The 27,852-nt window shown below is 46.0% G+C and overlaps 1 protein-coding gene across 2 annotated transcripts; it reads left to right on the top strand.

Annotated features, from left to right (window-relative positions):
• Positions 1-1,843: 1,843 nt before the first annotated feature.
• On the top strand, positions 1,844-27,852 carry TRAF3IP2 (TRAF3 interacting protein 2). 2 transcript variants are annotated; one of them, XM_063151017.1, is made up of 10 exons: positions 1,844-1,934; positions 9,033-9,117; positions 9,358-10,107; positions 13,122-13,311; positions 15,523-15,698; positions 17,113-17,201; positions 18,916-18,984; positions 21,259-21,375; positions 22,478-22,552; positions 27,247-27,852. In XM_063151017.1, the coding sequence occupies exons 2-10, from the start codon at positions 9,102-9,104 to the stop codon at positions 27,391-27,393; spliced, it is 1,629 nt and encodes a 542-aa protein (XP_063007087.1). In that variant the 5' UTR covers positions 1,844-1,934; positions 9,033-9,101; the 3' UTR covers positions 27,394-27,852. The 2 variants fall into 2 exon arrangements, with proteins under 2 accessions (XP_063007087.1, XP_063007089.1); XM_063151019.1 differs by lacking the exons at positions 1,844-1,934; positions 9,033-9,117; positions 9,358-10,107; positions 13,122-13,311; positions 15,523-15,698 and having other exon boundaries at positions 17,142-17,201; positions 18,916-18,979.

Below are 27,852 nucleotides of genomic sequence, written 5' to 3'. Positions count from 1 at the left end.
GAAACCCCACAAATGTGGATATTGATGAAACATTCCAGGGGACACTCTGCCTGCCGAGTCCCCATGCTGCCTGCATTCCCTGAGGAGTTGGCCATTGCACAGCAAACCCTACACACATCCCTCACATACATCCCAGGAAGGTCAGGCACTCCTCAGAGCAACTCTCCCTCCCTGCCTCCATCCTGTTGACATTCACCAAGGTCCTGATCTTGGCTCTTGTGTGGCCATGGGCCCCTTGCAGCCCTCACCCCCTGTACCACACAGGTGGCAGTGGAGCCATCACTGCTCCCGAGCTGGAAGCTGGTGGGAGAACTGGCAGGAGATGCAGGCACCCAAATCCAGTGTGCTGCAAGTCGGGGCTCAGGCAGCCTCGATGAAATTGCCGGCTGCCAGGGTGCAAAACAGCTGTGCAGCGGAGGCCAGGCCAGAGGGATTAAACCTTCAGCTGACTCAAATCACTGTGGTTATAATGCAGCCACTCCAGCTGCAAGCATCTAGTGCTTATCACAACTGGGTTAGGCTGGGACCAGCAGGGATTGTCCAGGAAGTCTGGCAGCAGTCAAGGACAACTTCAGGATGCTCCAAAAGGGAGCCCTGGTGTCCTGCTGGCCTTTGCCTTGGCACAGGAGGGAGAAAGCAGGGAAGGAGGGGGTCAGGATGGCCAATTCCAGGCCAGGCTGATGTAGGCTTTCTCAAGGGGAAGGTAAGCCCAGGCTGCAGGGCATCACTGCATTGCCATCAATACAATCACACTTGGTGCTCAGCTGGGGGCACATGCTGCTCCCAGCTGTTTGAGGTTTCCCTCCAAAAATGTGGGCAGTCATTCCCTAATGAGAGGAGTTAATTGCCTGGGTCACAGCTTTGCCTTTGGAGCAGAAAGAGGGGCTGGCAGAGTGGTGGGCATGCAGAGAGAGCCCTTCCTGGGGAGAGGAATGCTGGGCATGCGGCTCCTTCCTCCGCCGCCAGTGTCACAGGGAGGGCACAGGAAGGAGCAGCAGTGGCACTGGCAGAGCTCGGAGCTCGGGGGATGGTTTCGATGTCCCTGTGTGCCCAGGCAGAGCGGTCAGGCATTGAGGCAGCGAGTGGTGTCCGCCCACGGTCACCTAGAGGATGAGGAGCCGTGGCCAGGCTGCAGCTAGCTAAGCGAACCTCCTTCTAGGGTTAAACTGAGAAAATGCGGCTGGAGATCGGCAGGGGGATGCGCTGACTGGAGGGTCAGGACAGTGCTGAGGGCTGGGATAAAGCGGCCGGAGCGGCTCTCCAGGGGCGGCTCACCCGGCATCTCCGGAGCTGCTCGGCTCTCAGGAGCTGAGAGAATGAGGAAGTTTCAGCTGGTAGGAAAACCGTTTCTGCTCCTTGAGAGTGTAGAAACTTGGAAGTGTCTAGAAATCTAACCTAAAAGAAAGAACCAGTCGAGAAATCCTTTTTTTGTTGTTCTTTATATAGTTCTTACACGCATCATGTGATTGTCTTCAGTAGTCTGAATCACAGCTGATTTAACATTTGGCACCGACAGTAGGAGGCCGAGGGCCGAAAGCAAGGGATGACTTTCCCGACGAGGCACACCGTTTAGGAACCACACCGGGGTTCCCCCTGAGTTATTTCTCCGCGGCGCTCAGGCAGAGGCCGCCCGGCTTCCCGGCGAGCCGCACGGAGCAGGGCCGGGGAGCCCTGAGCCTCCCTCCAAGTGTCACTCCCCCACAGAGGCTCTCCCGCCGCGCCGAGCCCTGCGTGCTCTTCCACTTCCTGCTGCAGAGCCAGTTCTGCCGCTCACCTGGGAGAGGCTGGCAGACAGGCAGGCAGGGTGTCGTAAAAGGAGGGAAAGCCGCCCGGCCGGCTGAGGAAGGAGCCCCGGGCGCGGCGGGGAGCGCGGGAGGCGCGCAGCCCTCTCGCTCTCCCGGGGCAGCCCAGCGCGAAGCTCCCTCGCCCGCAAGGTAAGAAGTGCCGGAGGTGCCGCCTCTTTCGGCCCCCGCCTGCCCTCAGCTGCTAACCCGCGCCGGGCTCTCGCTGGGGCTTCTTTTCCCCCCTCAAATCGCTGTCTCGCTCGCTTTCTCCCCCCTCTCTCGGGTCATGAGAGCCCGACTCTCACAGATGGTTGCAACATGTTTCAGCCATTTCGCTGCAGTTTGTTTTGTTTGCTGGTTCTTGTTCTTTTATTTATTTTTTTTTTAATCAGGAGGGGTTTGGGGTAAACGCTGGGGACGGACACGCCTGGTGTCGAAATGTTGTCCTGCCTATTTACGTAGTTGCCTGGCAATGACTGGCGGCCGGGCCTGATCCCGATCCCGCCCTGCCCGGCTCGGCAGGCTCAAGGTGGTGTGTTGGCCGATGGCCCTTTCCCTCTCCCTTTCCCTCTCCTTCTCCTTTTTCCTTCCCGTCCCCGTCTGTGAGGGAGAGGTGGCTGCAAGGTGTGAAGGAAACAGAATCACACATCGTTTTTCTCTCGTCCTCTCTATACCCTTGGCACAGAAACACGTGGAAGCAAGGTGGTGGTATTTTTGTTAGGATAAAATCAGCCATATAAAACCTGCTCCCATATAAAACCTGCTCCCATTTCACCCAGTTTCAGGATACAGGTTTTGTAGGGTTAGCACTGGCTGGGCGCTGAGATTGGCACATCTGGGCCTACTGGTCCTCAACCACCACCAGCGGCCCTGAGACCAGAAATTCCCATTTCCTGCAAGCCCTGGGTGGGTCAAGGCCTGGACTGGCCACACCAGTGCCCCACCATGACCAGATGTTGCTGTGACACCCATGGTGGGCGATTCCAGAGACAGGGGTGTGAGGGGCATGGGTGGCTGCTGCCTGCAATGCCATCAGCCTCTGAAGCTGGCCTTGCCCTTGCAGAGTGCTGGCAGTGTATGGAAGCATGCTGTATTTTTCTATTTACCAACGGAGTTGAGTTTTCTTTCTGTTTTCCTAAGGCAGGAAGCAAGGCATGTGCAGTGTCTGTCAGTGCCCCCCACCCCCAGCAGTGGCTTTTGAAGTGTGGCAGAGGGTACATGTCTGAAGGATACACACATTTCTGCACGTTTCACGACTGCAAGCGAGCGAGGCTGTTCTCACACCAGCTGAGGGAGACACGTCAGGTCCCGCAGGCTTCCCTCAGCCTCCCGCCGCCCCCGCACCGTGCTGCAGAGCAGCCTGGGGGTGGGAGAGACATCAGCCCTGTGAAATACCAGGGGCTCTTCGGGAACCAGAGCCTTCAGTGTAAGGCATGAAGCTGTACTGAAGAAATTGAGGCTTCTCAGAGTAATCCCCTCATCCCACCCCACTGAGTCAGCCCCAGTTTTCTGACAGGAGTTTTGGATGTTCCAGCGCTATGGAACATCCCAGACTTGGGGTTCTTAAGTGCCTGTGAGAGTTTTATCAGCACCAGAAATGGGTAGGAAGTAGCCTCTGGAAAACAATCACATTTTTAAGGATACTGAAGATAATTGTAGATGTTTTCATATTTCACAAAGTTTAGAAAACTGCCTATATCTGAGATGCCTGTTTGGATCTTGCTAGAGGGTGACACTAGTTTCTTACTGCATACTGCCCAGCATTCCTTCAACACATATATTGATGTCTACACTAAAAAGGCAAAAAAATATCAGCTCTGCTCTAGCCTTTGCACCATGGATTGTCCAGTGAAGCAGCATTAGTGCTGCAAAAGAGAATGTGATGTTTGCCATGCAGACATGATTTGAGGTGTGTTCTTCTGGCACATGTAGGTTTTCCTGCCATGGCTTCAGAAAATACACGAGAGCAACCATATAGCCAGAGGAACATTGTTTCCTTATTCTTTTTCTAATTTTTCCAGAAGTCATAAAAATAAGCATTACCTGTCCTAGAGAGCTAAAAGTCTGGGGTAGGAATGTGACATGTTGTCTTGGTCTTTGCTGTGGAGGGTACCCAAGGGAGAGGGTCAGCGTCCGTGATGACAGCAGCCGAAATTATCACAGTCAAGTGCAAAACTCTGAAGCTTGGATTTCCTTGGCAGTGCTTATTTAAGTTGTAGACCCAGACCAGTTCCCACATTTGCACTTGCTCCTCCTGTAAGGATTTCCCTCTGGGATTTTTTGAGGAAAGTTGTGTTTAGTGTTTCTGTAGAGAGAGCAGCACTTAGAGCAAGTGTTCTTGCACACATACATTCATCTCACCCCATGGCAACAGCATTCCTTGGGATCTCAGCATGTGCATCCTCACAGCAGCGTGCAGATTCTGCATCCACTTACTCCCATGCTGCAGATGAATATCAGCAGCACCAGGGAGCTCAAGGGATTCGGCCAAAGTACACAGGAATTGTTTGGAAATCAAGAAATACCTGTCTGTCCCCACCCCTTGTGATCTCAGCTTTGCCCTAATCTCTACCCATGCCATTTCAGAAATGCTGTGACTGGCAAATAAAAAACCTTGTCCTTGTGTCTTGTGCACCAAGGAAGGTGAGGTTTCTTTCTCATCCTAATGGTTTCTGTTTTAACAGGGTAGACAAATAAAACTTTGATCAAAAGAGCAAAAATATTTTCCCCCTCTCCAGAAGTAGCAGAGAGCACAACCATGCTCATGTTGCAGTCTCTCTCATTTCATGACAGAAGGTTTCTAATCAAAAGCAGATAGATGGTTAGTGTGTGTGTTTTGGGACAGTGCATCCTGACAAGTCTTCCTGCTGGAAAACAGATGAAATAAATACCTGATGGATTTTGCAATCAGCTGCAAGAAAACAGCACAGATGAGCTAAGCCCAACACCCTTCCCCTTGTCCCCTTGCCTCTGTGGGAGGATTTTTAGGGGACTTTGGCCATTGCTTCAAACTTGGGTGCTCAGGCCGTGCTGCAGAAGAATTTGCTCCCCTTCATTTATGCTCTCCCTGCAGGTTTCCAGGAATGGCCATGGCCAGCAGCAGCTGGATGTAAGCAGGATTTCTGGGTGGCGTCCCCTCTCTCCCTGGCAGAAGCAGAGGAAGAAGCTCTCTGGGTGTGGGAAGCCTCCCCAGGAAGCTGGAAGGGGGGTTCTTCTCAGGAGCTTTAATCACTGAGCACCCACCCACAAAGGTTATTTGCTGAATTAATGCACATTGCAGAACTGGGTGTATAAGGAGAGGAAGGAAAAAGAGTGGTTTAAGGAGTTCCCTTGACATTTTTGGGAGCAGTCCAGGCTCTGTCCCTCTAGGAAGGGCCTCCTTACTTTATTACAAGCAGAAATACATGCAGTGGCTCCAGCTGGTTATCAGTAATCTCCTGAATAGTCAGAGGTGCAGGGGGGATATTAAATTCTTGACGTTTTCTGGCAATATCATGAACTGACTTGGAACTGCAGTGTCTTTCCAAATGAGGTTGGGCATGATCTCTGCTCTGCAGCAGCCTCTGTGCCAGAGAAGGGATCAGGCTACAGGTTTCTGAGGGTATTTCAGTATGCTGAAGCATTCCTTTCCTCTACTTCTTCAACACAGGAGACCAAGCAGGTAATTTTTCTGCCCTATGCCTAACTGTATTGGCAGGATAAGCTAACTAGAAAAGTCAAAGGAAGCAAAATGAAACTCAGCAGCACAAGGCATCATAAAATACAGGGATAATGGGCTCTTTTGGGTCTTTTTCCAAAAGCCAAGAATCTTCAGCTGAGCAAAAACAGCACCCTGAAGTACTGCTTTTGGAGGAGGATGTTTTTTAAATAATCTGTTATATTTCCAGCAGTGTGGGGATTTCTCTTGGGAATTCCCATCCACATGCCACTGCCAGCATTGCTTAAAAGATGTTCAGCATGTCCTGGGGTTAATTTATCCCAGGGGCCATTGCTACAGACAGAGCTCTGCTGTTGTAACAGCTTCTCTCTCCAGCCAGGGCTACTGAGGGAGGAGGAGGAGGAGGATGAAGTCACTTTTCCTACTTTTTTAATGCCAAAGCCCTCATCCCCTTGGTGCCTCCTACCTTGATCCTGTGAGAGCAGGGGCTGTGCGTGGGTGTCAAAGCTCAGCTTTTGCTTACACCCCGCAGCATGGTCTAAGCAAAAACCTATCTAAAAAACCTAGAATTTTTTGCAGGTAAAAATATAAGCTATCAAATTAGTTGTGTCTTCTCTCTGACCAAATTATTTCACTCAGGTATTTGGAGTAATTTTTTGAGGTCATGTTACACAGGAAGGAAATAAGGCTGCCTTTAAAATATTAAGTTGATTAGGGAGATAAAGAGGCATTTATCCATTCAGAGTTTAAACTAATAGTAAAGACATTTTTGAAATATTCTGAAGCAAGATGTTTGAAGAGTTTAGTGGCTGATGATTTGTGATAACAGTTTATTAGAATCCTAATATCCCTTCTCCAAAAGGCAGATTAAATACATTAAATAACAAACTTTAGGAAAGCAAACCTGAAGTTTTCTCGCCCATGTTGTCCCTTTCATTAGATTCATGCAGTTCATTTCATAGATAGTCTGATGTTAGCAATGGAACTAAAAAAAAAAAAGACCAAGAACTTTGGAGGTTGTAGCCTCCAAAGGAATTTAGTGACTTTTAACTCTCATCTGACACCCAATCCAAAACCTACAGAAGTCAATAGAAAGATTTCCATTTACTTCATTGAGCTCTGGATTGAGATTTCAGTTTCTCCACAGAAATCTGTTCTTCTTGGCATGGTGCTAAACTGAAGGCTAGTGAATATAGAGGATCCGAATTCAAAGTGTTTTCTAGTATTTTCACCCAGGTACTTCAGAGACCATCAAAACAGCATCTTGGTGCATGAAGCATTGCAAATTTGTTTCTGAAGGGTCAAGTTTGTATGTTTGGTAAGGATTATATTGAATAGAGGCATGATCAGACAATGCATGTGGCCTGCGAGGTGGAGCTGTACCCCAGTGCTCAGCTGAGTTGTGCTTTGTGAACACCAGGGTGAATTTTGCACAAGGAACCAGTTAACTGGAGATGCTCAGAGAGGGAATAAGAGATTGCAGTGTGATTTGTGCTGCTGGAGTGCAGTCATTCACTTTATGACCAAACCTACAGAGATATCCTCACGTTGAAGCATGTCTGAGCAGGCACTTCAAGGCCAGCTGATCCAAGGGTCAGGTTTACAAAACTGTTGAGGTAAGCAGAAGACAGATGCTTTGCAGGGCATTTGACACCTCTCCTTCCCAGGTGCTTCTGTGTCAGGGGACCACTCAGCAGCTTTACAGCCTGGCTGGTGTAAATCTGACTGTGCTGTGCTGCCCTGGTGAGTCACCACCCCAGGGCAGTCATCATTTAAACTGACTGTGACCAAAGGTCCCAGGCAAAGGACACTTGGCCACCCCTGCACAGCATCAAGTTCCTGACACCGGTGTGAGAGCTCCAGGTTTTCTCTTTCCCGTCACCTCAGTTATGCCTGTTGGAAAACCAGGACTCAGCGGGCTTGGCTGATGTTTGTGACCCGGTGTAGAGGAAAAGGGGTGCAAATCTCAGGGAGAGGTGAGATGGTGGTGAGCTGACTGTCAGCCTTTCCAGCCGGGTGCTGCTTTGGCACCAGACCCAGCTCGCTCGTGCAGGGGCTGCAGCTGTCAGAGCAGCAGCAGCAGCAGCAGCAGCGTGTGTGCTGTGCTCGTGCAGCTAATCGCTGCTCTGAGGACTTGCCTACATGGGAAAATTCACCAGTGTAATTATCCCACTGTAATTATCCCAGGATAACTCTCCCTGTGGATGTGCTTAATATAACATAGGCTATCTATGAATATATGGCAAATCTTCTGCACAGATGGGGTTTAAGTTACATAGAGGAGGAATGTTTACATTGCAGCCCAGCAGCAAAGCACAGTTTATATCCTACTTCCCGGCAAATGTTACACCCAGAATTTTCTGTGCCAGAGGTACTTTCAGGGGGAAGTACGTATCATTTGATCTGATCAGCAAAAATGAAAAGCCTCAACCTTGCCCTGTAAACATGGGGCAGAACATTTGCTTTTACAGAATCACTGTGGAAGCCAGGGTAAAGGCTGGGAAACTGCTTGGTACCTCTCTGTGATCCTGTTCAACTCTTTTTTATAGAGTGATCATGTAAATTTGTTGTTCATTTGACTTTTTTGTTCAAAACATTGTGACCGAAGTTGGGAGAAACCCTTGGATCTCTAAAAGTTCTTCAAATACATTGTGATTTTGACTTTTTATACCAGGCTTTCAGGCCAGATTCTTTCACCAAATGTTGTCATTCCCATTGCTTGAGTGCTTAACTCCCTCTCCTCTGATAACTCTCCTACTTGGGATTTTAACTTCTTCAGTCTGATATAAGGTGAATGGCTGGGGAAATGATGAGCACCAAGCGTGTTTTTCTATACTCCATGGTAAAGAAGAGAATTTGCTGGGAGGAAGCTGAGCTGCACCCTGTAAGAGGATGAAGGTAGCTGCACTTCCTGCTCAGCATTCACCCATCACTGCTGCTGTCATCCTATACTTGGGGTGAAGCAGAGGTGTCCATCATCAGGAGTCACTTGGCCAGATCAAATTTACTGGGATGGCAGTCCCAAAAGGAAGTGATAATTTTGTTTTAGGCCCAAGTCAGTTCTGAAGGAAAGAGGAAAAAAATCCAACCAATAACTAATCTCTCTAAATTATCTTTTAATTTTCAACAATTCAAAATAATGAGAGTCATGTGATGGTAGAGTGGAAGAAATGGTACAATAAATTAAGCAGCAGCACTTGGAAACAAGATTTCGAGTTGAAATTACTCAGCTAGGTGTGTCATAAAGTCTAGATCCGACGCATCAGCTGTTATTAGAAGGTCAGGAGTAAAATAATTGCAAGTGGTTGTGTTGCCTGAATTATGCCTAAACCAAACCTCCAGACCTAAGTGTGATCTACTGTCAGGTACCAGAATTACTTCTGAGAGACAGTTCATCTGCTTTTGTCCCCCTCCAGTGTCAGCGGGAACAGGAGGTTTCAGAAATCCCATAAAAACATTTGATTTGCGCAACACAATTTCCAAAACTTAAACTGCTATTTCTTTTCCAGCATCTGAGATAGAGTTATTTTAGGATTCTTGCCCATGTGAAACAGTACCATGTTCACAAGAGTCCTTTTCTTGTTTTCCAGTTTGCTGAAAAATCCTGGCCTTGCAGTAAGGCAGCTGACTCACTTCCGGTTCAACGAAAAACTTTGGAAATGGCCTCTGTGTCAGGTTAGTCCAAATTATAACTCCCTACTAGCTTCACTCCAGCTAACCCTCTACTTTCTTGTTTTGCCAAAAGTCAGCCAGACCTTTCTTGCTGTTTTCTACCATCTTTTTAAAAAGCATTAAAGATTATAAAGAATACATATTGCTCTTCAGTATTCCCGCTCACAGTCAGTGAAGGATATGGATGACATGATTTGACTGTGTGGCTGTCCATCTCCAGTGATACTTCTCTCAATTTTTCAGGCACATTCGTGGGTCGAAGCATACCAGTCGAAGTAGATGAATCCCTATCGTGGTCCCAGTTACCTGAACATGTCTTGGAAAAGGCGTTGCAGCCTTCTGGAGAGGATATGGAGGATGAGGAGGCCCAGAGCTCACATGTTGCTCGAACACCTCAGGCCCATCCCTCTAGCCTTTGCAGAGCACAAGCACATCATCATTCAGCACCATCCGTGGAGCCAGACAGCAGCTTGTGGTCAAAATATACTGATCCTGATGGAGGTGGACGCTCCTGTTCCCCTGGTGAATCAGTATCAGGAGTATTTCCCTCGAAGACACATTCTATAGCTATGGACAAGCCAGGCATGCAGCCAAGATCGCAGCTTTCAGCTGACACCAGGCACAAGTCCAGTAAATCAAAGCAGATCTTGTCTGATGTTCCTGAGGACTCACTGGAGGAGAGCAGCCAAGGGAGTTCACAGTCACAGCAACCCTCAGGAAACAGACTCCTGGCAGAGCTGGGGACTGTAGATACCGGGTACAACTCCCAGTCCCACGACGTCATGGGCATCAGGCACCTGGAGCCCCCGTTACCGCTGGTGTCTGTGCTGAACCCCCAGGACCTCCCAGGACCACTGATCTCCAGAGAGTTTTTGGGACCTGAGCACCAGCAGTGCCCTGTGTGCCACCACCTGCCCCATCCCAACACGCCCTCGCAGGCCCTCGGCTGCCTCAGGCACGGCTGCCCGGCACAGCAGCCCCCGCCAGGCCCATGTGAGTAGCACCTCTCGCCCCACAGGAGGTTCTCTGGCTCTGTCTCAGCCATCGTTCACCAAGGGCGTGTTTCCAGCACAGCATGCAATTATTAAGCTCTTTAAACATCTAATTGCAGTCCATTTTACAGTTTCAGATTTTTGGGTTATGTGGCTGGACTCTGTGCTGCAAAACCTCTGAACCTCTTAAGTTAAAGAGGTCGCGGTTACTCATCGAGTGCAGGCGAATGATTTTGCTTAGAAACCAGCCTTTGTCGGTCACGCTGAGCATGCACAGCCTCTCCCTGCTGTTATTTCATATTCTAGTCATTTCCTTCCTCCTTGCATCAGTCATTCAGCAGCCTCCTATAACCACTCAATTCCTGTTGTTTTCATAGATTTCCCTGCTCCCCCTTGGATCCCCAAAGTTGAGAATTTCCTGCCAGGATCAGGATGGGAGGTTACCCTTGATCTCCATAAATAGTATCTCCCAGCACTATGACCAGACTCACCCATGTGTTTTATTTCTATGTGAAAAGAGCGTGACATCCATCATCCTAATTTTTTTTCTGTTGTCAGCTGAAATGAAAGCTCATTACTTAAAATGGAGCCCTCTCAGCTGCTGGTGATTGTGTTGCTGAGCACTGATGTGACTCCCTCAATATGGGCGTTCTGGCTCTGGGAGACTACAGTGCAGTTTGCAGCCTGCTATTAATTAGTATTCCTTTTCAGTCTCTGAGATTTTTATCTGTTATGAAGTGAGCTTTGAACATTCAACAGCAATATCATTGTTTTAATATAATTTATATTACATTAGGCTCATGAGACCCTGACCTGTTTTGGGCTGGCTTTGTAATAAAAAGCTGTAGGCCTGTTCTGATAAACCTTTTTTTTTTTTAACCTTTTTTTGACTCCACAGCATTTATATTGCATCTGTTTAAGGAGTTTTGTCATTTCAGCTATGTGCTATAATTAGGTATATGAAAGAGAAGGGTTTCAGAAACTCGGTTTCCAGCTCTGATTTTGCAACTCTGCAAAGGGGAAGGGGCTACAGATGGGCTTTCAACAACATCTACAGCTTAACATTTGGAAAATGTCCTCTGGTTTTCCTTTCCTACCTTCTCCTTTCAGTTCAGCTCTAAGCAAAGAGCTGGTTGCACAGCACCCCTCACTATTTACCTCAGTTTACCTCCTCCACAAGCAGGCATCGTGAGAAGTAGGACATTTACTGGATGAGGACATTTTGTTTGAAAGCAGAAACTCTAAAAGGCTTTCTTCAGAAAAATCACTACCATTCCAGCCATATCCAGAGGGCAAAAAGAGTAAAGTAAACTCAGATGGCTGGAGCAGATTTGGTCAGGACCAAGAAGCTGGCAACTGTACTCCCGTTTCTCACATGCCTGCTGCAGCGTAAATCACCTCCTGACAGCTCCGTGAGTCTCGGATAATTGTTGGGCAGTGGCAACCCACAACAAAGCTCTGCACCTCCCCTGGGGAATAGCAACTGTGCCTGGAGGCTCTAAGCTGGCTGGGGCACCTGCTATTTGAGATACAACAACAAAACTGCTTCTTGAAGTCAGAGAAATGTTCACAGCAATGCCGTGTGCCGGGGGCCATAATTTCAGTCTTTCAGGGATGTGGGGGTGTGTGTGCACACACGGCTGGCCACGCTGTGCTTTGAACTGTGGCTGCATCCAATACACTGTAGCAGCAGTCAGATCTAAAGGAAACTGGTGAAACATTGGCCTTAAAGCCTCCAAACCAAACCCAGTGTCCCAAATCCCTGTCACTTTCCCTAGAGCTGGTCATGAGGGATCCAGGAGGAAACCATATTGACTTGCAGTATGGTTCTCCCAGTCCCTTTCACCCTGTCCTGTTGCAAATAGTTAAGAGGGGGGTGGGAAAATCTCCTGAAACAATCTCAACAAATACAATGTTGCTGACTCACAATCATCAGGAATCTGTGTAATTATGGGGTTGGTTGGAGGGTTTTTTTCCTTTAGTGTTGGCTCCTGGAATTGGAGTATTCCATTAAAGCTTTGTTTTCTTTCTTAAAAAAAAAAAAAAAGATAGATGGTCCTCATGGCTGCTAGGGAAAGGAAGGCATGACCCAAAAATAGCTAAAAGGATTTTAGAAACCAGTTTTGGGGGAAAAGAGCATTTGAGTACTGCAGCTTTTAGAGACAGCTCATAACACCATAATCATGCAGTGCTAATAAGCCCTGCCAGGCTGGACTTTGATCTGCACACAGCAGCTTGGAAGTGCACAGAGCTGCTGCCTAATGAAAACCACAAGCAGAAAGACTGAGAGGAAAAAAAATTCCTTTTCCCCAATTGGGAAACAAACAGCTTACATTGCTTTCTCTTTCAGTTTATGCCAACAGTTCCACTGTACAATAGTTATTAATCAGTATTATGTGTGGCTAGCAACAGTAAAGGTTTTCAGAATTACTTGAGCAAAATTATCACTTTGGGCTTCCCCTGCAGCCTCTCGGATGGCAACGGGAGCAGCAGCAAGTCCTTAAAACGTCACTTTGACAGAAAATTCACACAGGGTGAAGTAACAAACTAAGCAATTATTTTTCCTCTTTTCATTTACAATAATCACAGTCTGTTTAGCCTTAGTGTTGCAAACTGATTTGTTCCAGGATTTTGCATCTGCTTTCACGAGAACTTTGGGATGATTCATTTTCACAAGTCATTGCCAAAATGAAATAAAAAAAAAGAAAAAAACCAACAAAAAACACTGAAGCACAGTAAGAACAGGGACAAGGCAGCTCTGAATGTTTAATTGTCAGCTGTCCCAACAGCCCAGCCCCGAGCAGGGATCTGAACCCTGCCGTATGTGGATGGGAAATAGCAAGCTTCAGACTCCAAAACATTCCTTCATCTGGCTCCTTTCAGAGCGAGATACCTGCAAATGCCTCCAAACTGCTCAGTTTCCTGAGACATGCCTGGAAAGGAATAAACACAAACTGAGGCAAAAATGTGTTGGCTGAAATGATAGTTGCTGCCTTTATTTTCTCACCCTCCCAGATGGCAGAGCTCCTTACCAACATTTTGCTGAGCCATCGCAACCACTTCCTCCTGTTCCTGGACCTTGCATGCGAGTTATCCGCCCGGCCCAGCAAGTCATCCCCAATTACTCAAACCTCCGTGCTCCCAAAGGCACTGGAGACCGACCACCCCAGAGGACGTGCTCCTCCCCTGGTCCTCCTCCATTCCCGTGAGTATGCCTGGGGGGGTGGGGCTGTGGGGAGTGCAAGTTCCTCTGATCTGCTTTTGTGGGTTTTCAACCAGTAATTCTGAATCCTTGTACTGTGAGATGCTGGGTTGTTTTCTTTATTTGCTGTTTTACACCCAATGGGGGCCTGACCCTTTCCTAAAGGACTTCAAAGCTGGATACCTGATAGGTTGTCAGAGCACACCCTGAAATGCATGCCTTAAGGAAGATAAATGCTTGAAGGTTAAATGGATGAGGGGTTGAAAAATATCTCCGTTGAAACCTTAGAGCTCTCCTGCTCACGGGCAAAGGTCAGTTTGGTGGCTTGCTGGGTGTTCAGCTTTACACTGTACCAGCCTGGGACAACTCAATCACTGGCTTCCAGTGCCTTCCTTCTTACATCTTCTGTGGTGCAGAGAAAAAGGGAGGAAATCTCATCAGTTGCTGATATATCTCTGCACTGCAGTTTGCAGCTTTTTCTATGATTTTTAATAGCAAAATGTCTGGCACTTTTCATCCAGGGCTTTTTGACTAATATATTTTCAGATATTAATTACCAGGCCTTCAATTCTTATAAGTATCTCATTAGCAGATGGGAAATCCTATTCATGCAGGGGTTCCTTCAGACTCAGCTATCTAAAAACAAATTGAAGCTTCAGGTTTTGAGAATATCTGAAATCAGACTGTTTTTATTCAAGTGCCACAATACTTGTAGAGGTGTTAAACTTGCAGGCATCTGTGCTTGAAAATGTCCACTTACGTGACATGGTCTTGGCAGGGAACTGTGAGAATGGGCAGGACAAAAGAGGGCAGTCAGTTGAAATATCATTCTGCTCTGGCCTTTGAAAAAATTTAGGACTGTAACAGAAAAGTGACAGCAGGATCAGGGAGTGCCTGCAGCAGACAGAATTGCACTGAAGGGTTTGTATGAAAATGTAAAAATATTGGGAGATGGTGGGTATTCTTTGCAGTAGTAAAATTCAATACCAAACTCCTGATTTTTGGCACATATGTTAAATAAGGTGGAGTTTTGGGAAGATCTGTAACTTAGCCACCAGGTAGTGTTTTTTGTGGCCGTTGATGAGGCATGTGTTGCTTTTGTTAGTACTTTCTTTTGCTGAAAGAGATCCAGAATAGTCTGGGTCTGTCCTGTGGCTGTGTGGCTGCTGCTTGCAGGCTGACTCCAGGAACAGCAGTTCTATGCTGGTAATGTTTGCCTATAGAGTATTTTGTAACAGAAAACATCTGCACCGAAATGAATAAACCAAATCTTAATGTGACAACAGAAAACATGCTGCGACCAGCCTGTCATCATTCATTTAAGGAAGGCTAAGGAAAAAAAGAGAGTGGTCTTGATTGACTAAGCATCATGGCTCTGTGGGGAAAAGCTCTCAGAGAAACCTAAAACTCATCCAGCAGATTCAACCCAGCAGATTGCAAGCACACCTCGCATAAAAATCTCTATAGATTCACCTTCCCGTTGACTTAAAATCTGAAGCCAAAGTGTAGGACAAGAACTGCTAAGCTTCCTAAAATCCTCCCTCTCTGTCTGTTTGCTACAATGGAGAAGACATTAGGCAAGGTTATTGCAGGTCTGGAATGCCAGTCCCTGACATGAGAAACTCTTGCTTGGGTCTGCCATTGCTGGACAAGAAATTAACTTTGTTCCCTTTGGCAAAACACTGGCTTTGTCCAAGGCTGGAGGCCCTCCAGAGGTGGAGCTGGAGCTGGAGTGCCCTTGTAGACCCATTTTCCCAGTCTCCAGCTTTCTCTGAGCCTCTTGCACTGCACAGGACACCATGAGAGCATCTGAGGTGCCATGAAAGGTTCTTTAGATCATGGGAAGACATTACCCAAGGGCCACCCCGCTCCCATATGTGCATAACAACTTCCATGACATGCCATTATTTCTCACTCAGAAACAGCCTTTGCTTCTGCTAATTGCAAACTGAACAGCTTTCAGCTATGATGTGCCTTACTTCCTGTGATTAATGTTTCTCTGATAAACTGCTTCTTGTGATGGCCTGTCACCAAGGTATCCATTCCAAAGACACTGTGGTAACTAAGCAGATGTGCTGAGCCAAGCATTTCTGCAAGAACTTTTCATAGCTAATATGCAGATAAAGTTCTCAGTGTGTTATTAACAGGAGAAGAAATTCTGAATTTTGCCTAAAAATAAGTATTTTCCAAATCCTCCATTGCTTTTCTTTGTAGAAACCAGCTATACAACCAGCCACCCAATGGTCAGCTGCCCCCCAAGGCCTGTGGACCAGATGAAGCATGTGGTTGTCCTTCTGACAATTTTCCATCTCCAGCTGCTGTCCCAAGACCTCTCAGTAACCCTGCAGCCAGGGGAACTCTGAGAACCAGCAATCTGCCGGAGGAGTTGCGTAAGTGGTTAGCAAATTTGTTCTGTGCAAGATTTTACAGCATGGCCCAACAGCTGTAGGTGGGAGAGCTCCAGAGTGGTGAAGGGGGGGAGGAGAAGGCAGGGGAAATGACACTAAGACAACAAGAAAAGAAAATACCAAGTGTCACCACATCTCTTGGGTGTGAGTGTCTGTGTTTGGTGGGATGGAATTACCCCCTTGAATCCTGAAAACAGAGTGGTCATTAATTGCTTGTTATTTTGTTTACAAAAAGTAAATTCAGATTGTTTTCATGACTCCTTGCTAAACAGGATGTCCCTTTGAGGCAGAAGGGGCTGGAGCTTACAGTAAAAGACTAAAAACAAACAAAGCCTGAGGGATAAAGTGTTTCTGCCTGTCCCAAACCAGACAAATATGTTGAACCCTGACCTCAGTTTCTCCCCGAACTGGTGAGTTTGGAGAGGACTCTGGGACATGCTGAAGGCAGCACGGGCTCTGACTGACATGCTTCTATTGCCACCAGCACCACAGATGCATTCACCTTCCAACTCCTAGGGGAAAGTTAGGTTTCAGAAAAATAGCTTATTACTGAACGCCAGTCTGACTAGTACCTGAGATGTACCATTGCTAAGAACCCTCCACAGCTCTCCTGAGGTTTTGATTTTTCCTTTATTCTTCATTCTGCATATCACCTTTCAAATCCAGAGAGTCACACCTCTCTGGCCTGCAGGGGAGTGAGTGATGATACCAGATGCCACTCTTGGATAAACCCTACTTTATCAGTTAGTGTGTCCTAGATGGAGGAATTACTGGGTAAAACAGGGTCATCTGTGGTAGATGCACAGCTGGATTAGATCAGCCAGCTGCTTTACCTTGATGCAAAGCCATGAAAACCCCTCCCACAAGGGCAAGGGCATTGCTGTCACCAGCCATGCACCCTGCCTGCACAGGGTGTTAGTGCTGCTCCAAGGACAGGCAGTGTGACATGCATAAGGGCCCCTCCAGCTCTGTCATATCAGTGGGTCTGGGGAAAGCTGTGCTGGCTGCAGCCAGTGCAGGTAACTCCAGCTGTGGGTGAGAGCCCAGGCTCAGGTATGACCAAGCATGGGAGAAAGCAGCTCTGGCCACAGGGCAGGGGGAGCAGCAGAGGGATATATCCTCTACAGCTTGCCAGTAAGGCAGGAGGAGCTCAAATCTAGAGCAGGGCTTTGTGACAGGGGGGGTGGTTTCAACACTGAGCCACTGCACTATCCCACATCCATTTTGTAAACAATCCAAAGAGACCTAAGTGGGCAGAACCTGCAGCGTGGTGGAGAAGGAGGGCTGTGACAGTCTCACCCTCTGTATGGTGTATTTAAAGGAGGGCTGTGACAGTCTCACCCCCTGAATGGTGTATTTAAATGTGTTATGTATTCATACAGACTCTCTCTCCCAGGCAAGGTCTTTATAACCTACTCGGTGGATACGGCAGTGGAGGTTATGAAATTTGTGAACTTCCTGTCTGTAAATGGATTTCAAACTGCTGTAAGTATTCCTTCCCGAAAAAAAAATGGCTTTCAACCAGGGAAGAGGTTTTTTTTAAAAAAGCAGCAGCAATACACTGTCCATTTAAATGTTTTTCTGGTTATCATCACATTTTGTAGGCTAAAGAAGATACAGATAGGATGAACTAGCCTCGGTTTTGCAAGCTGTAACTTAAATGATCTGCCTCTTTGTTTGTTCTTCTTTTAACTGAATTTTGTGCTTTGAAATATGCTTTTATAATGATCCTGGAAAATTTCACTTAATGACACCAGATGGGCAATTAATATGAGGTTTTGTGAGCTATTCCATTAATATTGTCTCATATGTGATCTGTAATATCAGGATTACAAAAGGTCAATTTTATGTTCTTCCCATCCTACCTTTTATTTTCTCCAATGCTGTTATATCATTGATTCTTCTATATAGATGTGAGTAACTTTCTGCTAAAAAAGAACTAGAAGTAGATTCTAAAATTCACACAACTTAATGAAACAGCCTATCTCTTGGTTTTGTTTGCTTTGTTATCCCTTTAAAAGTGATTTTGCTTTGTTATACTTTTAAAAGGGATTCTGAAAATCATTGGCCTGAAAAGGTCTGTGTCATACTCTCTAATCCCATAAGCCATTCTGATTTTTACTGAATTTCTCATGAGTTTGCTTCATCTTAGAGGCCCACAGAGGCTCTAGGATTCAGTGTTCATCAAAATCTTGATTCATATTTTCTTATTTCAAGAGCATATGCTACCTGACCCCTCAACCTTCAGTCTTTGGCTCCAATTCAGGAAAGCATTTAAGCAAGTGGCTATCATTAAACTGAATGAGACTCAGTGGGGAGCTTTGCACATGCTTATTTATTTTCATGAATCAAAGATTTTTTTACAGAGACTGCAATTATACTTCTCTCCAGCAGTTCTGTACTATGACCAATTCATAAGGAAGCTTCTGGGCACCATAGCTTTACAGAGTAGAAGGCTCATTAATAGCACCTTTGCTGGACAGGCAACACTTGGAGCCTGTTGCAGAGTAACAAATACAGCAAAATGGCCCCAAAGCAGGGAAACAAGTGGGCTCTCTGCATTCAGAAAGGGAAAAAGAAAGACTTGAGACATGAGAGCAGATCATGACTCTTATCTCAAAAACTTGGAGAAGTTAATAATTACTCCATTGGTCACAGTCACTGATTGCTGGTTCCTGGGTTTACTGGCTGTGCAGAGAAGCCAGCAGGGTTGGTCATATTCAGTCCTGTGAAGTCTGTCACTGAAGTCTGGGTAACTGCACCCGGTTATCAGTGACCTGGCTGACTTCCCACCACACACCCTGAATATTTAGTTCAATATGAAGCTAAAGCTTCCCACTCAGTAGACCCTTGCAGTCAGAAAATAGCAGGCATTTGCAGCTATACAGATGGAGAAGGTGGGCAGCACCTTGTTCTGTCCAGTAAAAAATGCCTGGGAGCTGGGCACTGGCAGGGCAGCCAGCCAAAGGGCCAGCTGAGAGCCCAAGGATGTGCCTGCAGCAGCCCCTCTCTGCCTGCTGCCTGTCCAGCTTGATTCAGACTGCATGGAAAGGGGAGACGTGCATGTTCACATTTTTTTTTCCTAAGGAAATTGGAAATGCTTGTCATAAACAAATAAAGGAGTAGGTGCTCTATCAGTGCTCTAAAATGGGGAGGAAAGGTGAAGGGATGCTCACTACAGACTTTCATTCTCTTGCAGATTGATATCTTTGAGGACACGGTACGAGGTATTGACATCATTAAGTGGATGGAGCGCTACCTAGGTGATGTATGTAAGGGCAATTTAACCTTGTTTATAGCAGAGGTAACCTGAGGAAAATGGTTGAATTATTCTAATACACAGCAGGGACAGAATGAAAATACAAGACCCTACTGTTGTCTTCCCTGCCCCTGTAGAAATGGCAGAGGTGTCGCAGAGAGAGGCAAATCTCTCTCACATCTGTATCTGATGGTCCCAGAGCTCTTTCTTTAAGAAATGAAGGGCTAATCGTGGCATTCTTGCAGAATTCTATTGCTGCCTGTTACATCCAGCCTGAAGCTGCCATTGGAAAAGTTATTCCTCCATCCCCTTCTTAAATAGTGGGGTTTAGCTGTGCTTGGTTACAATGATACCTGTATTTCATCCCAGGCTGCATAGTCATGGCTAATGTTCATCCCTCTTACCTGTATCTAAAACGCTGAAGGCTTCTTCTGGATAAACCATCCTACATTTAAACTGGAAATTGGTATTCTCTTGGTTGATATATAGATTTGCTCTCATCACTTTGTATCTATCTAAGCAGTAAACCAGAGATTTATCTTGCTGCCAGTGCTGTTCCCTGCAGCAGCAACAACTTCCTCTGAAGGTCCCCTGAGCAGTGAGTGCACACCTCCTTTAGGATCAAGCCAAGTGGTTGGACTATACCAGCACAGCTGGGTGCAAACTGGCAATTCTGTCACTGGACAGGAGCCATCATGGGCTGCCTTCCTTGGATTCTTGCCTTGCTGAGTGTCCACTGGGTCTCTGACTCTCTCTGGCCAGATCTCCATGGTTCAGGAACAGGATGACAGAAGTGCTGGACTCTCCTCCACCTGAGCAAGGAAACACAGCCATCTGAGGCAGCCCTACACAGGTTTCCTGCAGGTGTCCATGCAGGCAGGATACAACTGCATGCAGAGCCAGCCTGGGACCTCTGCCATGGAAATGCAATCATGCCTACTGGGGCTTCCATCAGGACAAATTAGGCTGGGGCTCACTGTGTGTAATGTAGGTAATGAAACCAGAAGACAGGGTGACTTTGCTTTTGCCAAAAACATCATTAGCACTTAGAATACAAGCTGGCAGATCTCCTCTGGGACTTGTGCACAGTCAGTAAGAGAAACCAGTATGTGCAGAGAACAATCTCCTGCCTCCACCTGAGGATCTTTTTCTGACTACCCACCCCAGAAAATTTGGTTTTCCTCACTGACTGTAGAGGCAGTTTCTAACTTCAAAACCCTTACATGTGTGTGGAGGAAGGGACTGCTTGGACACAAGCAGAGGAAAGTGTGCAACTGGACATGTCTCTTGCAAACCCTCAACATCTGTAAGTGCTTACACACATGTCAAGCACAAGCAAAAGTAATTCAGGAGTATGTTGAACCAGTGAAAGGGATAATGGCTCCTTACCATATTTGACCCTATGGTGGGGCAGATTCTCTTGATACAGCACAGAAGGAAAGAGTTAATTACATGCCTGGCAGACTGTAAGATTTGGAAGCCTTACACAGGCTTCATGTGCTGGGGATGAAAGGCAGGCCCCAGGTACACACAAGTAGGAAGCTTTCATCTGCTGCATTTCAACTGGCCTGCCATTAAGGAGGAGAGATGTTTCCCAGATATAAAGGATGGCCCCTCTCTGGAAACCTGAGCTCAGTGTGGGGCTGGGATTAAACAGGTCAGAGGCAGGATCTGGGCTGTCCTAGCAAGGTGGAGGAGCATTGCCTTCAGCCCATCATGACAGAGCTGCCAGGTACCCCTAAACCTGCCCAGCTCATCCACAACAGTCCCCCTCTCTACACAGCCACCTCTCTGCACACTTTGCCACTAAGATCAGCAAGAAAAGACATCATTTCTGCCACTGAGAGCCCTAGAAGTAGCTTCCACAGACCACTGTCTTAGCAGCTTTTTGTATAAAATGCTGTAGATGACTAAAGAGATGCACTTCTACATAAGCTGTTGGAAAACATTTGGGTCTGAATTTAAAGACAAAAGTTTTCTGTGTATGCACATAGACACTCTACACTGATAAAAAGTAGCTTTTTATGACAGGGATTCCAAGTGTCAACTGGTAGCTGCTAATACATCTCTTGACATTTAGATTTTCTATATTGAGCTGTTGAGAAATAACGAGGAGAACGAGTGTGTGAGTTCTCCTGTATTTCCTGCCAGAATGAATGAGATCCTCTTGTGTTTGCCAGGAACACAAAGATCACTTAAAACACAAACTGGCAGATTTCCGATCTGCCTCTACCAAACACGCCACGTTTCTCAATTTCATGAAAGTGCTTTTCTCCCTAACAGAAGACCGTGATGATAATCATAGCAATCAGTCCAAAATACAAACAGGATGTGGAAGGGGCTGAATCCCAGCTGGACAGGGATGAACACGGCTTACATACTAAATACATCCACAGGATGGTAAGCAAGGACATGCTTTTGCTGTTTTACAATGACTGTCTCTTCTTCTCAAAAGACAAATCTGTCTCCAAATGGCAGGTTCTTTGCTTTGTTTTCCCTGATCCCCATAGTTAAACACCCCTCTTTGGAATTCATTAATCCTTCCTCTCATCAGCTCTGTATGCTCATTAACATCTGCTAAGAGGTTCAAGGAAGAAAAATCCTATTAAACATGCTCATCTTATTTCTTCATATTCTTTATTGTTCGCTGTTTTTCCCCTCCTTCACCTTCTTGAGCCCTTGTACAGCCTTGAGCACAATCTTATCTAACAGTGCCTGACCTTCCTCCTCTAAACCAGCCCCTGTTGCTTCAGCCATCCTGGAGCTGAGATCTTTTCTTAGGCAGCAGTAGAGCTGACTGAAGGATGGAATTGCAAAGCAAAGGCCAGAGATGCAATGTGGGGCTCTTGGGGAGTGCAGAGAGGTGCCAGAGGACCAGACACCCATCTCCACAGCCTGTGACAGGATGTACATTTAGCCCAGAAGAGCCCATAGAGCCATGAAGCTGATCCTTTCTGCCTTGGTTTGCAGTTAGCTGCCTTTCTCAGCCTGTAACCCATCTGATCCCCCAGCTGGAATCTGCAGTCAGGTTTCTCAGAAGCTGAGCTCTCAGCAGTACCTTGCTGTCCATACCAGCCCTGGGATGCCTGTGTCCAGGGCCATGGGGAACAGGCTGGGCCCTGGCTCAGACACAGACCTGGCCTCTGGCTGAAATCTTTCACCCATCTGTAGGCCAAACAGGGATGTTAGTCAAGTCAGGCTGCACCAGTTCGAGATGGATTTCATGGGATTGCACCTGCAGCTAAACCCACAATTATTTCACACCATGAAACTGAATTTTCAAGAAATGTTGACAGATCTTTCCTGTATCCTTTCTGTAGCAATGAAGAATTAGATTAAGTGGCCAAACCAAACAACACCGAGTCCACCAGCAATAGATCAACTCATTTAACAGAAGAGCAGTTTAAGTAAGCAAGGAATGTTTTTATACATAGGGTTCAGATGCATGCAGAGAAAAACTGTCGTGTTATTACAATAAAACTGGCTTTTTGTTCTGTTCTAGATGCAGATTGAATTTATACAGCAAGGAAGTATGAACTTCAGATTCATCCCTGTGCTTTTCCCAAATGCCAAAAAGGTAACATACATGCATGCTTATATACTTTCCACATGATTAAGTGCATATTATTTTGATCACAGTGCAGCAGATGGAATCTTAAAACCAAAACACTCAATTTCTTGGTTCTTAACAGCCTGCAAGTAATATTCAAAGCTTATAGGTTTATGTATTCCAAAGTTCATAGGTTTGTGTACATGGAAATAAAAAACATTTCATCCACAACATAAATCAGTGTATAAATGTATTTCTGATTATGAATGTACAGCTAAAACTCCAATTGCCTTGTGCACTGAAAGAATTTAAATGGAGAGGGGCAATCTATCCAGGAAGCACGCTTTTTATATTAACCCTTTTATAATTTGTCCAAATGCAATGCTGATCAGTGAGATGGGCAGGATTTATGACTGATGTGAAGAGAGGGTCTGGAAGAGGGCGTGTTGAGAAAATAAAAATAAAGAGTATAATAAATACTAAAGTACTAGGCTGTTTCTTGAACTGTGACGGGCCCATCAAAGGCAAACTAAGATTTTTTAGGACTTGCAATTTCATCTGCCCTCCTTACTTGTTTGGAAGATTCATTTGAGAATAAGAAATAAGTAATGCAACAGATTCCTATCTCTTCTACCTCACTCAGAAAATCTCTTGGATTTTTACAAAGACAAAAATATTAAAAGTCTTCAGTTATAGTTTTCCCAATCTCCTGCATTGTATCCATGTTTACTTTGCATAACTAAATGCTTTGTGCACTGTTGGTTAGCTATCATGTTGCCCCTAGGTACAGCTGCATTTAAAAAAAGTATAGTAAAATACATTATATTTCTTTGGGTGCCCAAATTTTCTATCATCAAAATTTAAACAATGTTATCAATGGTTTAAATTTTATCAAAGCTGTGCAGTCCCACCACACTTGTGGATTTTAGTGTAATGAAGTTCTTTATTTAAGCAGAAATTTAAGGTCAGAAATTTGAAAATATGTCCCTGGGTTTGTAAATTACGTGAGGTCCTGTGGGTTGAACAGTACCTCTGGTATTTCATGTCATTCAGATCGCTTCCTGAAGGATCTCAGTCTGCTGCTTACCTTAAGTAAGTACCTGGAAGACAGCAATGGTGGGAACTGGGCAGGCCAAAGGCAGAGAAGCACTCAGCATTTTTTCAGCCAGGGTTTGATGGGGGAAAAGGGCTCCTGACCCTGGGGCTACTTGAGTGCCCACCATGTGAACAGACCACACAGTCTAGAGCCACATGGCACTTTAAGGGTTGCAGAGGAAAGCGTTCCAGGAGGCACTATAGCTGTCTTGGGGCTCTGAGACAGAACAGTAAGTTATGTTAATTTGGGCTCAACTTTATTTCCTAGAAGACTCTTTAGTGTATAGCAGCAGTTCTCTCAGACAGTGGTCTGTAAGGAATTTCCAGGGTTGGTTTATCCAGCTGCCTCTATCAAGGCATCAGGCTCCTGGAATCCTTCCTGTCCCTCCTCTGTAGTCCACATAACCCTTCAGTTTTTCAAGAAGTGCCTTTCTCATTAAATTATGCAGATCAGCATTTTCTACTGCTGTTAAGCTTTAGTCTCTTTCTCAGCATAATCCTTTGGTACATCACCTACCTTCATCTAGCTGCTTAATGATAATGTAACTGGGGACATCATGGGTGGAAGGAGAGCACCAGAGCCTGAACAAGTTGCAGTAATGAAGTCTGGAGGCAGTCAGAGGAAGTGAGGTACCTAAAAACTGCCAAGTACATGGACAATTGGATGATGTTGGCAGGCAAATTACTTCAATTTTGTCTTTTTTGTACTGTCCTTTATACGTTCAAGTGTTAGCATAGCTGGCAGTGGAAAAAAGCAGAAAATTAGGATTTGGAGGTTTCATCTGGGGATGGGGCTATTAGATGAGTTAATCTCATACACAGCACATCATAAAGCACTGCTGGTATGTGAAAATTAGTCGACCTCCAACAGGAAGAGATCTGTGTGATCCAAGGAGCGTTCATTAGGAAACTGAATAATGAGGCGAGGAATGCGCAACACACGGTTAAGGTGGAACTGGCATTTCCAGCTTCCAGTCCTACACTGCTAAAGGAAACATGAGTCTTGCTGGTTCAAGGTTTGCATCACAACAAACCACAGAAATGTGTCCTCCTCATCTGGAGGAAGCTTAATGCTTTGGTCATCACCTGATGGCAGGAGATGTCAAACCATGCTCTGCTGTCACAGCCTGAACCCTCCTGTCCTCTACACCAATGCACTCTGCCCTATTCCTACCAGTTTGAACTGTGGAGTTATCAAATACTCTCCCTATGGCATAGAGAGAATTTCCTCTCAGCTCACAGATACACAGCCAGATTTTAAAAATGTAAAGGACAGAAACAATTTTCCCATTACTCCCACCTGCAGTGACAGATGCTGTTGTGTGGCAAGGAACAGCCCCTTTCTCACTCTGGGTAAAAACAGCAGCTAGAGCTACCCTTTACCCCTACACACCCTCCCTCAAGTTAAAACTATTGCCAGAGCTGATTGATGTCCAGGTGCTTTTTGCACTGACTTCATTATGGAGGGGATTAAACAAAACTGCACGAGCAGTTTTGGCAGCAAGGCACAGAGCTTGTCTCTGGATGAATAGCACCTCTCTCGTGATATCTCCCCACATGCTGATTTCTTACCTACTACACATTTCTCACACTAATTTCCATCTTAACTGAGTTACCCTCGTGGACCTCTATCAAATGCATTTCTGCAGTCTAGACTGACTATATCTCCTGTATTTCCTTTGTCAAAAAAATGTAGTTTCTTATCAAAGGCAGAGAAAGGGCTCATTTGGTAAAACCCCTGCCATATTTAATTGCATTTCCTTCTATAGCTCTTAACAAGATTTAGTAAAGAAACAAATTCCATGTAACAATGGTATGTATGTGCATGTAAACATAGTTATCTTTCTTTCTCCCAGTCACATACGAGTCTCTTGGCCAATTCCAAAGAGCTTTGTCAAAGGATTTAAATTCACAAAGATTAAAATCCATTCCTATGCCAAAATAAAAAGACTAGCAGGTGGAGGCCAGGAGCCTTATTTTTGCTCCTACCAAAGGGAATGCTGTGGGATCTTACCCCTGTGCAGTGAGATGTCCATCTGGAAGAACAACCTTCACTTTAGGAGACCACTGACCAGAGCCTATCCTTTCTCAGGCACTGGAGAAAGAGGAAGGTCAGGTTTGATAGATACCTCTGCCAGTCACAAAGCTGCTTGTTCAGCAGCCTAGGTGAATCTGTAGGTGCCTGTGTGACTCACCTCCTTCTTCCCATACATAAATCCTGTATCTCTAACAGAGTGGCTGCATCAAGTACCACAAACTGCTCCCTGAGCAATGAAAGTGATGCAGCCTTGTTCCTACAGCTGTACAGGCCAAGGAAAAGACAGGCAATTTGAGAAGCAGGATCATGGCAATGAAAGGTTTGGACTGCAGCTAGGCTGTGTGCTGGCAGCAGGACGTGTGCAGCCCATGCCAGGGCATCCCCTGGCGAGGTGCCAGAGATGTGCATGCCAGCAGCTTTTTGCTCTGCCCTCATGGAGCTAGCTCCACTAGCTTGACAGGAACTGTGCTGCTCCTAACAGGGGCTATCTTGGGAAAACACTGCTAAATAAGAGGTCCAGGGACCAAGTGCTGGATGTCCTGGCTCCTCACGTTGCTTACCTGCTGTCTCATTTTGGCTATGTTCTGGTGCCTCCAATTCCAAAATAAATCTCTGTCTTATGGTGACCATGAACTGGTTTTGATCAAGGGTCTGTTCCTTTGTTAATTACTGGTATTATAGTAGCCCTTCACCCCAACATCCAGTCTGTCCATATGGAAACCTCCCAAGGCTGTGGGAACATGGGAACATGAGGTCTGAGCAGGCTCATCTCCGTTAGCTGGCTGTCACTCTCCAGTGCCATGGTGGACCCAGCTTCATTATGTTAATGGGAATTAGCCAACCCCTGTGAAGAACTGCACCTTTTCCAGGATGCAGGGATTGGTGGAAGTTTGACCCCGCTAATCTGGAGATGCATTAGTCTCTCCTCAAGCTCAGCATCAGCCTCAGCCTTCTGCTCAGCTGGTCAGAGCACACCGTGCTTGGTGAAGAAAGGTGCAAGGGGAGGGGGAGAGGGCTGCCAGCATGTGGAATGTTCCTGTGGTGTCCCAGGCTTTCCCTGCTGGTCCTCATCCCAATATTGAACATGCTGTATGGATTCTTTAGCAGCTACTAAGGTGGCAGCCTTTCCTTGCTAGGAGCACTGAAATCTCTCCTCTCCCTCTCCTCTCCTCTCCTCTCCTCTCCTCTCCTCTCCTCTCCTCTCCTCTCCTCTCCTCTCCTCTCCTCTCCTCTCCTCTCCTCTCCTCTCCTCTCCTCTCCTCTCCTCTCCTCTCCTCTCCTCTGTTTATTTTCACAAGCTTTTTGATGCTTGTCATTGACATCAGACTTCCTTTGAAACATGGTGAAATTAGCCAACGTGATGGCAGAAGAGAGACAGGCAAGCTGTGGGATCACACAAAGTTCATTTATTTAGGAACCCAAATACAATTCTGAAGCCAAATTAACATTTCTTGTTGTTACAGGAAGTGCCTAGAACAGACAGAATTAAATCTTCCCTGGCAGGGTGTGACGGAATCTGAAAGATTCTGGTAGAGATTCAGAAGGATTTATGGGATTTAGCTTTTATTTTCCTTGTGTTTTCTTTCAGGAGCATGTGCCTACCTGGCTGCAGAACACTCACATTTACAGCTGGCCAAAGAACAAGAAGAACATCCTGTTGCGGCTGCTGCGGGAGGAGGAATACGTTGCCCCTCCGATAGGACCTTTACCAACACTCCAGGTTGTGCCGCTATGAACATTATAACTTCAAGCACACCACGAGTGGTTGTTAAAGGCTTGTTCCTGGCAGGGAGCCAACACTCTTCCAGATGGCTCTTTTTGATGACAGAAGACACTCTTTCTGCTAAAGGAATTGGTTGTCTTGGGTTACTCAGGCTCAGCTTGTTCTCTACCATGTTAAACATCTATTTCCAAAGCTGATGGGGCAGAACTCTCTTCTCTAGATTTTTTTAATAAGCTACAAATGGAAAGAATGCCCACTTTTATTTTAACATCTGGTTTTAACATATTCCTTTTATTAGTCATTATAGCAAACAAATACCAGAACTAATGTTGCAATAAGTGTAAAATAAAAATTACATCCTCCTTTTTGCTCAGGGTTTCTTTAAAGATATTCCTGCTCTGTATAGCAATATTGAACCATCAGTTTGTATATACACTATTAAATATATTTGCCTTTTGTAAGGCAATCTTA

This window comes from Melospiza melodia, chromosome 3 (genome assembly GCF_035770615.1).
Source record: "Melospiza melodia melodia isolate bMelMel2 chromosome 3, bMelMel2.pri, whole genome shotgun sequence".
NCBI lineage: Eukaryota > Metazoa > Chordata > Aves > Passeriformes > Passerellidae > Melospiza > Melospiza melodia.
This window is presented reverse-complemented; position numbering and strand designations above follow the sequence as displayed.

Coding starts and splice junctions, on each gene's coding strand:
- TRAF3IP2 (XM_063151017.1), top strand. Junction 10,108..13,121: donor GCAGCCCCCGCCAGGCCCAT/GTGAGTAGCACC, acceptor TCACCCTCCCAG/ATGGCAGAGCTCCTTACCAA. Junction 17,202..18,915: donor TAAATGGATTTCAAACTGCT/GTAAGTATTCCT, acceptor ATTCTCTTGCAG/ATTGATATCTTTGAGGACAC.